The sequence below is a fragment of the Alligator mississippiensis genome, chromosome 6, assembly GCF_030867095.1.
Source record: "Alligator mississippiensis isolate rAllMis1 chromosome 6, rAllMis1, whole genome shotgun sequence".
Taxonomy (NCBI): Eukaryota; Metazoa; Chordata; order Crocodylia; family Alligatoridae; genus Alligator; species Alligator mississippiensis.
Window position 1 is genome coordinate 41,498,521 of NC_081829.1, and position 15,427 is coordinate 41,513,947.

The 15,427-nt window shown below is 46.7% G+C and overlaps 1 protein-coding gene across 4 annotated transcripts in view; it reads right to left on the reverse strand.

Moving 5' to 3' along the window:
• Window positions 1-15,427, reverse strand: part of BMPR1A (bone morphogenetic protein receptor type 1A) — a 180,349-nt gene that overhangs the window by 34,365 nt on the left and 130,557 nt on the right. For 3 of the 4 annotated variants that reach the window (XM_006263165.4, XM_059729827.1, XM_019497124.2), the window contains one exon: window positions 4,287-4,449. In XM_006263165.4, the coding sequence (XP_006263227.1) occupies window positions 4,287-4,449 (163 nt within the window). Of the gene's footprint in view, window positions 1-4,286; window positions 4,450-5,459; window positions 6,428-15,427 lie in introns of those variants that run through there. The other variant, XM_059729828.1, reaches the window with a different exon arrangement.

Genomic DNA, 15,427 nt, shown 5'->3' on the forward strand with positions numbered 1-15,427 from the left:
CTGGGACAGGCACTGTCCAGCCGGAGTGAGGCGGGTGCAGGACAGAACTGTGGGGGATAGGGGGCAGCTCCCACTACTGCATGCACCTCGGGAGGGCACTGAGGGCACGTGCCCCACAGATCTATGTGGGGCAGGGTGCAGCTCCAGGCTGGGGCCAGGGCTGCACCAGGCTCTTCTCGGCAGTGGCTGGGCTGTGCTCAGGGCAAGGTAGGCAGCAGCACTGGGAGGAGGGGTTGGGGGAGCTATGGCAAATTTTGGGGTGGCTGCAACCCCCTCCCCCCCCCACACAGCCCCTCTCCCAAGCGCAGCCCAGCTCAGCCTCTGCTGGGAAGAGCTTGGTGCAGCTTGTAGTGGCAGCCCCGCCACAATGCCCTTTCAGGGTGTGTGCAGCAACGGGAGCTGTCCCCACCTCCCTGTACCCTGCTCCACCTGGGCAGCACCTGTCCCAGCCCCACTCTCTCCCTCACCACCCCACTACCTCAGTGAGTCGTCAGTGTGACGAAGTCAACAGGAAACCTAATGGCACTTTATCGTGCATCAGCAGATGTATGACAAATAGAACCAAGGAGGTGATACTTCCCCTCTATCGGGCACTGGTCAGACTGCAGTTGGAGTACTGCGTGCAGTTTTGGGTGCTGCACTTCAAGAGGGATGCGGATAACCTGGGGAGGGTCCGGAGAGGGGCCACTCGTATGGTTAAGGGCTTGTAGGCCAAGCCCTATGAGGAGAGACTGGGGCACTTGGACCTCTTCAGCCTCCGCAAGAAAGGGCTGGGAGGTGACCTTGTGGCTGCCTGTAGGTTCATCATGGGGGCACAGAAGGGAATTGGTGAGGCTTTACTCACCGGAGCGCCCCTGGGGTTATGAGAAATAATGGCCATAGGCTAGCAGAGAGCAGATTTAGACTAGACATTAGGAAGAACTTCTTCACAGTTAGAGTGGCCAAGGTCTGGAACGGGCTCCCAACGGAGGTGATGCTGTCCCCTACCCTGGGAGCCTTCAAGAGGAGGTTAGATAGGCATCTAGCTGGGGTCATCTAAACCCAGCACTCTTTCCTGCCTATGCAGGGGGTCGGACTCGATGATCTATTGAGGTCCCTTCCGACCCTAACATCTATGAATCTATGAACCTCCCTCACTGCTCTCCCCCCACCCTTCCCTTCCCCTCCCCCACCCCTTCCACCACAAACCACTTACCAGGCAGAAACTGCTCTTCAAGCTGCCGGGCTGCGTATTGGAAATCAGATCGATTTCAGCTGATATGCCTTCTTAAAAACTGTCTATCGGTATCAGCCCCAAAAATCTCTATCACCCCTACTGATTACAATACTCCTCATTAACTTTCTACATGGGAAAGCTGACACATTTATGTGAAAGGATGAGTAGATGTTCTGCTTAATAATTGTTTCAAAGTGAATGGTCAAATGTTACAAGACCACCCCCTGAGCATGGCAGTGCACCCCCTGTGCAAAGGTGCCATCCACACTGCTGGCAGTGCCTGTGGACAGTTGCCGCTCCCTGCCCCCTGCTGCTGACACTGTCAGTGGCGTCTGCGGGCAGTCCGTGATTGCCACTGGCTGCCGCTGCCGGTGTCTGTGCGGTGGTCACCGACCCCCGGTTAGTGCTCACCACCCCCACTGCCACTGCTGATAGCATCGTGGCTGCCTGCAGGAGCTCTCTTGCTTGCCGCTGCCACGCTCTGGCCACCGACAGTGCCGCTGCCACCTGGCAGAACTCACCGTGCCCCCCCACAGCCTCCAGGCACACGTGGCATTCATGTACAAGACAGTATTATTAAAAAGTATGTCATGTTAGGTCCCTCTGGAATACAGTATAAAATTATTTTAGATTTCTAATTATCAAGGGAGAAGGGAAAGAAAAAGCTAAAATAAGAGGTCCAGTGTGTAGGTCAAGAGCTAGGGATCGCAAGGGAGAGGGAACAGGAAAAATTTCAAAACATTCTAAATTATTTTCAACCACCATAGAAATGTTTGCAAGTTAAGTCTGCTGTTCCATATTGGACACGCAGTGATGTGAATAACTTCTGGTATTTCAGCACCAGATTCCCTAAATATAATTACAGATTTATTTTAGACTGCTGTGGGAAACACTGACTGATTTGCTTGGCAGTTATGCCACTTTGTGAGCACAAGCATAGTAACTTTACACTGGATGGAAACAGATGCTGGAGAATTTTCCTTCCAGTAAATAAAAGATCTCACAGGAACCCTAATCCAGTTTTCTTCCTTTGTTAAAAGAAGGTTTGTTGGGGAATATATTAGGGTAAGGAAGGGAGAAATGTCTCCACTATGTCCTCTCCTTTGCTGGCCTACCAGTAGCTTACGGTAAGGCTGTTCCTGTATAGCCTAAGGCCAGGTGATCCTAAACACAGAATCTCTAACAAGCTTTCCCATTCAACTCTTAAATGAGGATCATTTAAACAGCAGCATTTTCTTATTTATACTTTTACTAAAATATATTTTCTAAAGTAAAACAAGTATGCAATCAACACAAAGCTATTGTATTAGAACTTAAGTCTATCAAAGATAAATGCTATCTTGCTTCTTTACACACACTTTCGGTCCCTTGTTCAAAGGCTGTCTTTGGTTTTTCCTTTTCCAATTCATTCCTTCTCTCTACTACTGATGTATTTGTAACATGAAAAAGCATTGTGTAATACAGAGTTATATGATGTTTTTTGTACTTGTGACAGCAAGATGCAGGTAAACTGACATGCTATCACAAGAAAATTCTGTAGAAAAAATAAGCTGACAAACACCTAAAAGGCCATAAACAGATGTTTGTTTCTACTGGTGGAAATTTCTCAGAAATCTTTCTGGGGGAGGGAGTGTACAGACATTCTGTCACCCCCTCACTTCTGATCTCCCTGCCTTCCCCAGACCAGGGTAATCCTAATCTGGAGACAGTATGAGATATAACACCTGCTTCATTCCTCCCAGTCCCTGGGGGAATGGAATAGTGAGGAATGTCCCTCACTAGGGGTGGGGGTCTGGGCAGGGAACAGTTTCCTCCACCCCATTCCTGGTCTGGGAGCTGAGCAGAGGGAGCAGTGCAGCAAATCCCCCAGCCCTTTCCTCAAACCAGGTGGTGTCTCATCTTCCCAATCCCAGTCCAGGAGTCAAAAGGGGGCAAAGAGACAAAGCCCACAGCTGGGAATGCCCAGTTTGGGGAAGAAGGGAGCAACAGTGGCCGCTCCTCTCTCGTCCTAGACCAGTCTGGGAGGGGAATGGAGAAGCAAGGCAAAGCCCCCATGCTCCCTCCCTAAGCCAGGCAGCTCCTGATTTGGGAGAGACAGGGAGCAGTGGTGGCTGCTCCAGGGAGGCTTTGCACCCTACTTTTTCCCTCCCTTCTTGGACTGGTCCAGGAAATGAGGGGAGAAGAGGGGGAAAGCCCGGGGATCAGGCAGGGAGAAGTGAAGAGCTGCTTCTCTGCTCTAATCCTGGTGTGACAAGTGGGTGAGTGCTTTGTTCTGTCACCCCAGGGACAGCCTCTCTTGGCCTGGTCCCCACCCCACTGGCTTCCTGTTGGCCCCACACCATCCAAAGTTGAACTGTGAGGGTAGTGATTTACAATCCAACAGAGCCACGAACTACACTTAGGGATGCTTTCCCCAAGATACTTCCCAGTCCCACTGGCTTTTAAATCATGCCAGGACCCCAGCCCTCTTCTCACTCTGGGGACTCTGGTGTGAGAAGCAGGCAAGCGGCTTTTAGCACTGCTACCTTCACTCAACTCTTGGTCCCTGGGAGCTCTTGGTTCCTTCCAAGCAGATGGAGCTGCGTGACAGCCCCTGCCTGCTTCTCACACCAGAGTCCCTGGAATCTGAGGAACTGGCAGGAAGTAGTTAACAGCTGCTTCTTTTCTCACCTCCTGGTCTATGGAAGGGGAAGGAGTAGCTGCCCCCTTCTATAGATCAGAATGCTCCAAGTCTGCGGTGACTTTGGTCAAAGGAAGGTACAAAAGCCTCTACCCCCAGCTCAAATCCTCCTGGTTCCTGGATGTAGTTAAGCCAGGAGAAAGTGTACAAATGTTCATTCTCCCAGGAGAAACGTGCCCAGAACCAACCTCTCTGGTTGAAGTCATCTTATTTTTCTTCCAAAACTTCCATTTCTGGTCCAGAAAAAGGAGCATGAAGGTTTGCATCCTTTTGGTTTCTACTAGTAGAAACTGAACATCTGTACATTGTTAGTGACAGCCTTCAAAAGATGCTCAACACTAATGAGCGAGAGAAACTGCCAAACTCTTATATCTCGTGTACAATACTTACATGCATGTATTATTAACAGCATCATCTGGGCAATGTCCTGAGCAGTAGCACTTCAGAAAAGGTAAGGTGTCTTCTGGAGCCAGCGTTACTCCATTTGCCTGTTTCTTCTGGTCAGGATTTGTCTTCATTCCTGTGCCATGAAGCATACTATCTGGATTTTGTCCTGTGCATCAAAAAACATAAAAGGAATGATTCATGTATATTCCTCCTTTGCAATTAGATACAAATTTCAGAGTGAAATCCAATACAGTAAAAAATGGAAATGTAAATCTGATTATACACCATGTAAAAGAAACTTCTCAAATATCTTGTGTCAGTAACTTTGTGTAGGGTAACTATTTTATTCAGAAATACTTATCAACTGAATTCTTAAATATCTGGTTTAGCCAGCAGATCTCATTTACGTTCCAATTGTGAAAAGCATAATGTGAAAAACTGAAAAAAGGGTAACCACCTTTTAATTCTTATATTGCAGATGAGGTTTTAAAGAATTTTCTCATTTCTTTCTGAAACTGTCTTTTTAATTCACATATTGCATGGACAAATGTACAGAAGGGATTGACAAAGATGTTACTTTATGAATGATTGTAGGTACTTAACACATAGTTTCTTACATGTTAAGTAAAACTGTCTGCAGCCAAATTTAACCGGATTTTAAATCCTGAAGAGTAGTAGTGGTAATTCCTGCCACCCTTAAGGTTTCAGACCTTTGAGAAATCTTCAGTGTTAAAGTAATTTTCATTTTCACTCAATGTAGATGCCTTGAAATATATATCCATACATAAAATTGCTTTAACAGACTGTAAACAGGGCTAAGTAACATTGCAAATAGTCTTAGAATTCTCAGACTAAGGCCTCCATGAAAGACCCTATGAGGGGAGGTTGAGAGATCTGGATCTCTTCAGCCTTCACAAGAGATGGCTGAGGGGAGACCTTGTAGCTGCCTATAAGTTTATCAAGGGAGGACAACAGGGAAATGGTGATGCACTATTTACCAGAGCACCCTAGGGAGTAACTAGGAATAATGGGTGTAAACTAGCAGAGAGTAGATTTAAGTTAGATATTAGGAAGAAATTTTTTACAGTAAGGGTGGCCAGAATCTGGAATGGGCTTCCAAGACAGGTAGTACTATCACCTAACTTGGAGGTCTTCAAGAGGAGGTTTGACAGTCACCTGGCTGGGGTCATCTGACCTTGGTCCTGTTTCCTGCCAGGGGCAGGGGGTCGGACATGATGATCCATTGTGGTTCCTTCCGACTCTACAATCTATGAATCTATGAACTGAGTATCACTTCAGGTTGCTGGAGTGCAAGTAGAGAGAGACACTGGTCATGGGAGAGAATTATGAACAGAGTTACTAGCTCATATGCCTGCTAACTTTATTCCCCAGCAGCTGCCTCGTTGAATGTCCTCTTTGTTTCCTTTCAAACCAAACTACCTACATAACTTCCCCAAATTAGGGAAATGTTTCTCTCATTCCCTGATCTACTTCTACTGTTTCCAATGCCACAGATCCTCAAAGTGTGAGTTATCAGAGATTTGCCGACATTACACATATTTAATGCTAGAACTGTGGCCATTTCCAAAGGTTGGGTTGGAAGCTCAAGGTAAAAGAAAATGAGTGTGTGTGTGTGTGTGTGTGTGTGTGTGGTACTGTTAGAAGAAACCACATGCAACTCAGTGGAGGGAAGGAGCATATCAAGGAGCAAGCAAGGCTTCTACTAAACTGCACGTATTCTTTCTGCCTTCAGGTGCCAGGTGCCAAAAAAATGCCTGTTACTGACTGGTTCATATGGCTCCCTGTCAAATTTACCAAGCACTAACTTTAGAGAAGTAAGAATATTTTTCTAACATTGCATTTCATTCTTTAAAATGTAAAAAAGGTATGCCAGATGAGCCCTTGCACTTTGCGCAGTTACATGTGAAAAGAAACATGCATGAAACTTAATCTTACTGCATTAATCAACATACAGACTTCCATCTTTCCCTCCAGATTAGCACAACATACTGTGTGCATTTTCTTGCTTTAATTATCTGAAAGAAAATACTTGCAGAAAGTTTGCTTGGTTCAGGCAATTCTGAAAAAACATATCCCCCCAAAATAACAAAACATTACAAAAAGACTTACTATCTTTTATGTAAATATTATTTTCATATTATATACAAATATTTGCTTTTAATCAATCTTGATGTTATTAGTAATAAATATTTGAAATATGTTATTACTATTAAAGAACTGTGTGTTCTATATGGCCTACTAGGTCTATTTGTACAGTAGGTATCCCTGATTTACTTGGCAAGAGTTCATTTAATCTCGCTCCCTTTTTACTTCTCTTTGCTATGGTCTTTCCCTGCAAAGTCTGAAAAACAATTTGTAATACTCTGCTGTTGACAGTGCCATAAGCTTTAACTTTTGCATTCAAGAACAAAGGCATAATGAGCAGGCAGCTGTGTTTTGAAGGCTTTGGCATGTGTTCAATTTGTGCCATTCCAACACAGGAATTTTGCGCTGTAGCAGAACTTGGGATGTAAGAGGATAAGCACATGCTTAATGTGCCTGCCTCAGCGTGCAGTACTCAGACTCCACCACTAGAGGGACATGGAGCAGATATTCCAGCACACCTTGGCTCAGTTAATTCCTGAGAACAGTGCAGAGGAAAGCACTGATTACCTGCCTGGCTGACACTGTTCCTAACTCATGGGGGAAGCTGAGGCTCCTGGAGCTGGACGGCTCTGGGGCTCCAGGGGCTGTAGGGCTTTGGAGCAGGGGGAAGGGAACTGAAACTCAGGGGGTCAGATGGTGGTGGCAAGGCATTACCTTGCTCATTCCCTGGGTACCCCAGTAGAATCTTACCATCCATGTGCAATGGGCCAGTTCACAGCTCACTGAGACAATTACAGGTTAATTTTTGCTTCCAGAGCAGGGAGCAGTGCATTATAGAATGGTAGAGCAAAATGGTATCTCCTTGGAGTAGGCATTGGTCTGATGTTCTGTCAAAGATACCACTCTCCAGAGATAAACCTCAACTGATAGGGAAACATTTTGCAACTCCTTTCTCATGCTTGCAACATCGCACAAGGCTTGAATACTTCTGCTCACACTTTGGGATGTCATCAAACTATTGGGAACATTAGAAATTGAACTTTTTTCCTCCAACCTTTGTAGAACTACCAAGCAACAGGTTTAAATGACAGCAAAGTAAATTTAGATTATATCTCAGGGAAAAAAAAAAACTTTCTAACTAAGAACAACAGGACAATGGAACCTCCTTCACTGGAAGTTTTCAAGAGGCTTTGAATAGGTTAGTTATTAGTAAACATGCATCTTGCAGGGGCCTAGATCAGAGAACCTGCATGCTCCCTTCCAAAAACTATGTTTCTATGATTTCCTAAATAAAACTTTTAAAAGAAGTTTGTTGTTAAATGGTAGACGACTTACTTTTTGAAGTCCCCTACCTTTATGATCTTCCAAGCTAGAAACACTTGGACTGCATCCTCCTTGGGAAGTTCATAGTTTCATAGTAGCTAGGGTCAGGAGGGACCTGATCAGATCATCTAGCCTGACCCCCTGCCACAGGCAGGAATGAATGCTGGGTTCACAAAACCCCAGACAGGTGATCATCTAACCTCTTTTTGAATTTGCCCAAGGTAGAGGCGAGGACCACTTCCCTGGGAAGTTGGTTCCAGATTCTGGCCACCCTAACTGTAAAATATTGCCTCCTGATTTCTAACCTAAACCTATTTTTCATCAGCTAATTACCATTGTTCCTTGTCACCCCAGGTGGTGCTGGGGAGAAAAGGGCTCTGCCTATTTGCTGATGATCTCCCCTGATGAGTTTGTAGGCAGCCACCAGGTCCTCCCTTAGCCTCCTCTTGCCAAGGCTGAATAGGTTCAGGTCCTTCAGTCTCTCCTCATAGACCCTGTCCTGCTGCCCTCTCACCAAACGGGTGGCCCTCCTCTGAACTCTCTCCAGGCTGACCACATCCTTTTTAAAGTGCGGCACCCAGTACTGGATGCAGTACTCCAACTATGGCCTGACCAAAGTCGCATAGAGAGGGAGTATCACCTCTGTGGACAGGCTTGAGACGCATCTTTGGATGCATGACAAGATATGGCTGGCCTTGCTGGCTGTGGTCTGGCATTGGCAGTTCATGTTCATCTTGGAGTCAACAATGACTCCAAGATCCCCTTCCGCCTCTGTGTTTTCAAGAGGGGAACTCCCCAGCCTGTATGTATGCTGTGGATTCCTTCTCCCAAGGTGCAGCACCCTGCATTTGTCTACATTGAACCCCATCCTATTCTCATCTGCCCACTTTTGTAATCTGTCTAAATCTAGTTGCAGTCTCTCTCTCCCTTCAAGTGTGTCCACCTCACCCCACATCTTAGTGTCATCAGCAAACTTGGACAGTGTGCTTTCCACCCCCTTGTCCAAGTTGCTGATGAAGATGTTAAACAGTGCGGGCCCAACGACTGAGCCCTGGGGGACCCCACTGTTCACATCTCGCCAGGTTGAGTACGACCCGTCCGCTACTACTCTCTGGGTGTGCCCCATCAGCCAATTTTTTACCCATCCAACTGCGTAGGCATCAATGCCACAGTCGCCTAATTTATTGATGAGAATGTGGTGAGAGGCAGTGTCAAAGGCTTTCTTAAAGTCTGGAAACACTACAGCCATGGTGACACCATCTTCCAAGGATTTAGTTACTTGGTCATAAAAGGCAATCAGGTTGGTCAGGCAGGACCTGCCTTTGATGAACCCATGCTGATTGCCCCTGAGCATGATCTCTCCTGCTGGGCCCCCACAGATGTGCTCCTTGATGATTCTCTCCAAGATCTTCCCGAGCATCAAGGTGAGGCTTACAGGCCTATAGTTACTTGGGTCCTCCTTCCTCCCTTTCTTAAAAATTGGGACCACATTAGCTAGTTTCTAATCCTTCAGCACCTGGCCAGATGACCACAAATGCTCATACAGCCGGGCCAAGGGCTCCACGATGACCCCTGCCAGCTCCCTCAACACCCTTGGGTGGAGGACATCTGGACCTGCAGATTTAAAAATGTCCAGCCCTTCCAGAAGATCCCTAACTACATCTGCACTGACCGAAGGCCTGACAGAGCTACCCCGAGATTGTCCCTACCTCTGGTAGGAGGGATGTCCTGGTCCCTGTTCAAGAAAACAGGCAAAGAAACTGTGAAAAATATCAGCTCTCTCAGCTGGTGTAGCCACAAGATTACCATTTGAGTCTTGCAGGGCCCCCTACATTGCCTGGTGCCCTCTTCTTGCTCCCAATGTACTTGAAAAAGGACTTTTTGTTGTCCTTAATCCTGGACGCTAGCCTGAGTTCCATCTCTGCCTTGGCCTTCCTAATAGCCCTCCTACACTCCTGGGCAGAGGAGGAGTACTCCTCCTTGGTGATAGCTCCTCCCTTCCACTGGTTGTACACCACCCCTTTTAATCCTCAGACATTTCTGAATGCCTTTGCTGAGCCAAGGGGTTTCTGAGCACTCTCACCCTCCTTGCTTCTCTCAGGGACTGTTACCCTTTGGGCCTGGAGGATCGTCCCCTTAAGGTATGACCATCCCTCATGGACTCCCATCTCCTCTGCCTTCTGGGCCCTCAGTGCCTCCCCCACTAATCTCTGAAGCTCATTGAAGTTGGCCCTTCTGAAGTCAAGGGCTTTAGACTTGCTGTAAGCCCCTGATACCCGGTGCTGGATACTAAATTCCAGCAGGTGATGATCGCTATTGCCCAGGTGGTCAAGGACCTGCAGTCCCTTCACCAGGTCATCCCTAGTGGCCAGGACCAGGTCCAGCAAGGCATTACCCCTAGTGGGGCTGTGCACCTGCTGGATAAGGTGAAGGTCCTGTAATACAGCCAGGAACCTACGCAAGCGGTCAGACCTGGCTGTCTGCTCCTCCCAGCAAGTGTCTGGGTAGATTAGGTCACCCATGACAATAACATCCCTTGACCTAACCGCCTCCATAAGCTGATCGGAGAAGTCCTGGTCCAGCTCTTCCCCCTGGTTGAGTGGTCTTTGCTATGGTTTCTTTCCCTGCAAAGTTAGCCAAAGTGTGAACTTTGCTGTAAGGGCAAAAGACAGGGTAGATTTGCATCATATAGACCTACTAAATCAAAGATTCGTAAGCATCAGCTTGTTTTTATTAGGTGTTATCAAGGGACTGATTTAGTTAGTCTGTAAAATGCAAATTTACCCTTCCTTCTGCCGATTTCACACTAACGCTAATTACCTCTCTCTGCTGTAAAGCCATACTAACCCATATTACTGTCTCCCTATGAAATTGGCAGAAGGCAGCGTGGGGTGGCACCTCTGAGACCATCTTGTTCATAAATTTATAAGCGTAGGTTTTGTAGGTGACTGCCTAGTTTGTCAGATGTTGTATGAATGGACTTGCAGGGAGCAGGTATACTAAACAGAAAGGAATAAAGTAACTTAAATAAAAAGGATATGGAAAGGGGGAGGGGACACTGCTAAGAAAGGCAAAGGTAGGTTTAAGGATCAAAGAAATAAACAAAGCAGTTAACCCAGAGGGACATAATGGCTATAAAACAGGGGTGAGCAAAATCCAGCTTGCAGGCCTGGCCCATGTGCCATACAGCCTGAGGCACACCCTGCTGCTCCTGGGCATGCAGCAGGGCTGGGGCAGTTGTGAAGCCGGATTCCATTTCCCAGCAGCCCCAGTGCCAGCCCCAGGCCCCAGGAAGACTGGCCAGGATCCACATGGGCAGGGCCCAAGCCCTGGGCTAAGCACAGGGTGCAGGTGGTCAGGAAAAAACTGCTGCAGGGGGTGGGGGGCAGGGAGGAAAGCGTGCATACTGACCTGGCTTGCAACAACTCCCTGTGTGGCCTGCGGACCCAAATAATTGCCCACCCCTGCTATAAAAGTGAATTCAGGTAATGTAGTAAAAAAACAGTGGCATATGGGAATAGAAGAGAGACAGCACCCAGAAACTCCCTCTGTGATAGTACCAATGCCAGAGACAATGGAGCTTCCTGGGTTGCTAGGTTTGTGGATCTTGGGTAATAAATAACAGGTGCCTAGCCTTGGTTCCTGGAGGGTGGGATCATAAATTCTCTTCTGTTTTCCAGAGGTAGTGTTTTAAGAGGTTCTGTAGTTCCCTCTTATATTGGTCAAGTTCCCTCTGGTATTGTTCATAAGATCCAAAGTCAAGTGCTGTGCTGGAAAGTTGTCTCTCCGCTTCCTGCATGCATGCTTTTTTGTCCATGCTAACTTCCTCCCTTCTCCCACATCACCCTGCTGTGTGATAATAATATACTGGAGCATATCCTAAAGAAAGCTATTTGCAAGCATCTGGAGGAAAGGCTGATCTCAAGCAGCCAATATGGATTTACAAAGAACAAATCGTGTCAAACAAATTTGATCTCCTTTGATAGATGGATGGATAAAGGGGATGCTGTGGATACAGTGTATCTGGACTTCAACAAGGCTTCCAGCAATGTCCCGCACAACCTTCTCATAAATTGGAGAAATATGGGGTAGACAAAATTACTATACAGTGGATAGACAACTGGCTCAATAGCTGCAAGCAACATGTAATTACTAATAGATCAATGTCAGAATGGCAGGAGGTTTCAAGTGGAGTCCCACAGGGGTCTGTCCTAAGTTCAGTGCTGTTCATCATATTTATTAATGATTTGGATGTTGGCACAGCATTTTTATCCCTCTCTGTTGGACTCTTTCCAATCTATCCACATCCTTCTTCAAGTGTCAGGTCTAAAACTGGACACAGTATGCCAGGTGAGGCCTCACCAGTGCTGAATACAGCAGAAGAATCACCTCCCTCAATCTCCAAGGGATACTCCTTTTAATAAAACCTGGTATGCTGTTGGCTTTGTTTGCAACAAGAACAGACAGTTGACAGTCTACTATAATGCTATAATACTATAATGCCCAGGTCCTTTTCTGCAGTACTGTAGTCAAGCCAGTTATTCCTCAGTCTGCATTTGTGCATGTGCTTATATGCTGTCCAGCTCACTTTCATCTGGTTGACTGCAAATCATTTTTCCAGTTGTTTCTGGATCCTAGCCCTACCCTCCAGAGTGTCTTCAACTCTACCCAACTTGGTGTTCTGCAAATTTGCTAAGTATGCACTCAATCCCATTTTACAAATTATAACTGAAGATGCTGAACAATACCAGACTGAAGACAGACTCTTGGGTAACCCCATTTGATACTCCTCGCAACTACACATTGAGCCACTGAGGACTATTTGGCAAGTACAATAATCAACCAGTTATATATCTACCTTGAAGTATTGTCATCTAGTCTGTATTTCCTTAGCCTATTACAGACACTGTTGTGGAAGACAGTGTCAAAAGCCTTGATAAATTCAAGGTGCATCACATCCACTGCTTCCCCCCCCAATCAACAGACCTTGTCACCTTGTCATAAAAGGAAATCAGGTTGATCAGACATGACTTGCTTTTGCAGAATCCAGGCTGGCTCTTCCTCTCCACCTTGTTCTCCTTCAGGTACTTCCCAAATGATTTCCTGGGGACCTGCTCCATTATCTTTCCAGGTATCAATGTCAAGCTGACTGATCTGTAATTCTCCAAATCCTCCTTCTTCCCTTTTTAAAGATGGGCACTATAGTTGTCCTTTTCCAGTCATCTGGGTCATCACCTGACCTCCACGAATTCTTAAAAAGAACCAATTCTTTCAATGCACTAGGGTGCATCCCATCTTTCCCTGCCAACTTGAAAGCATCTAGCTTCTCTAAGTAACCTCTAACTCATTCTTCTATTAATCCTGGAGTGTTTGTACACGTGACAAAATTGGCCACTAAAGTGGCTTAATTGCCCTTTTGCATTGCTTTAATGGCATCAATATTTACACCTGCAGAAGTGTATTTCAATTTAATTTCATCACAACGTACACGTGCAACAGGGTATTTCACTTTAAATGACCTTGTTACACAGCAAGGTAAAACCCATCCGATGTATTTTAGTTTGCTATCTAACAAATCATGACAGTGCACGGGGCGCTAGAAGCCCAGACGTTTTTGGGGAAGCTCGGGCTTGGTGGGCTTCCAGCACCCTGTGCACCATCCCCACCGCGTTCTCCCCTTGCTAGCACACCCATCCGCCCTCCTGCCGTCTTGCTGCACTACCCCAGCGGCAACCCAGCCTGTTCCCGGCTGGTCCCAGGTGGCAGGAAGGCAGCAGGAACAGTGCACAGGGTGCTGGAGCCTACCTGCCTCTCCTGTGGCCGGGGGGCAAGCTGCCAATAAGCTGAGTGGCCCCTGAGCTGCCCGGGACCCTGAACCTTCACAGTGGTGGTGCCCCACAGGCGGCACCCACCCGGGCAGTCCTGGGGGGGCACTGCTGGAGGAGGGAAGGACAGGGGCCCCCTGCAGCTCAGGGACCACTCGGCCTGCTGGCAACTCACCCCCTAGGCAGGGGAAATTCAGGTAGGCTCTGGAAAAAGAAAAAGGATTGGGCCCCTCACTGCTTTTTTTTTTCTCCTGGAGCCTTCCTCCATCTCCTGCAGCTGGGGGATGACCTGCTGGCGGGCCAAGCAGTCACTGAGCTGTGGGGGGCCCTAGTTATTCCCTTCATAGCAGCAGCACCCCCTGGAACCACCCAGGTGGGCTGCTAATGGGCAGGTGCTGCCCAGGGGGTGCTGCCACCATGGAGGGAAGGAGCAGGGCCCCCAGCAGCTCAGGGCCTGCTGGCAGCTTGCACCCAGTGGCGGGAAAGATGAGCAGGCTCGGGGGGCGGGGAGGAGGGAATAAAATAAAATAAAGGATCAGGCCCCTCACTACTTTTTTTTCCCCCCCTGTGGAGCCTGCCTGCAGTAGTGGGGTGGGAAGAGAGGGTGGGGGCATCACTGTGATGTGACGGAAGCCCCTTATTTGAAATGGTGGGTTTTTAATCGACACAACAAAAAACCCACCAGTTAAAATCCCACCGTTTCAATTTAGGGAGAACTAAACCTCCTTTCACATGTACAAGCACCCCAGGCTGTTGGTCTCATGCGCAGGTCCAGAGTGAAGCTGTGACCCTCAGGCACAGTCCTTCTTCCTGTGCTGTGTAGAGGTCAGATCTACTGTGGGTTGACACTCAACATTTTTAAGTCGTGGAAATATTCTCTAGGCCTACTTCATCAGATGCTATAAATGGACTTTCAGTCTAAGACTATCACCTACAAAAGCTTATGCCTGTCTGAATAAATTAGTCTCTAAGGTGCCACCCTGCTGTGTCTTCTGCCTGACTTCAGACTAACCTGGCTAACTACCTCTCTGTACTGCTATAAATCTGGGAATATTCCAGGTTGTTTGTGCTAAGGCACACTAGGATTCTTTACCAGCCAACTGTGGGAGAACTTTTCAAAATTTTCCTCAGGATGAATTATTAAAAGGCACTGAAGAACCATCAGTAGTTAAATGATTTATTCTGAATCCTGACCATTTTAGCCTGCATCCCACTAGGCAAGACAGTTGTAACTTAAGTGAGCAGTTAACAAGATAGATGTTATTCTCTTTGTTATAATAAAGCAGTTAGTTTTAAATGCGAGAATCTGTTAGATTTTAACATTTGGGATGGTTTCTTGTTAAGAGACACAAATAAACTCCTGTCTTCTCTTGTCATTACTACTTCGTCTGGCACACTTCTAGTCCCTGACCAAACATGCCTAAAACAAAAAAAGTAATGGTTAAAGCAACACAAGTTATCCTATTTGCTTCTTTTTGTTATGCTGAGGGGCAGTTCTTACAACATTCCAAAAAGGGGGCTTTAACCACAGGATTCTGAATAGACTGCGTTTTTACTGTGCTTTTCATTAAGGTGTGGTTCATCTTTTTCATAATATAAGACTATATTCTTATATTAAGGCTACATTATTCTTATGTAAGGCTACAAAGTGCAACAAGGATGCACAATACAGGGCCAGTGATACCCTATCTTCCTTGAAGGCTAAGGAATGGGAGAGAGATAATGCCATAGTTTTGTTAATGCATAAGCAATTCTTAGGAGGGCTATCATGGGAATACGTTGACTCTACCTTTCTTAGTACTCTTTAAAAAAAAAAAAAGGAAAGAAAAGTATTGCCTCTTTGTTAAGCCTAGCACAGATTCTTACTATCTGAAGCTGATGATAGTGTGA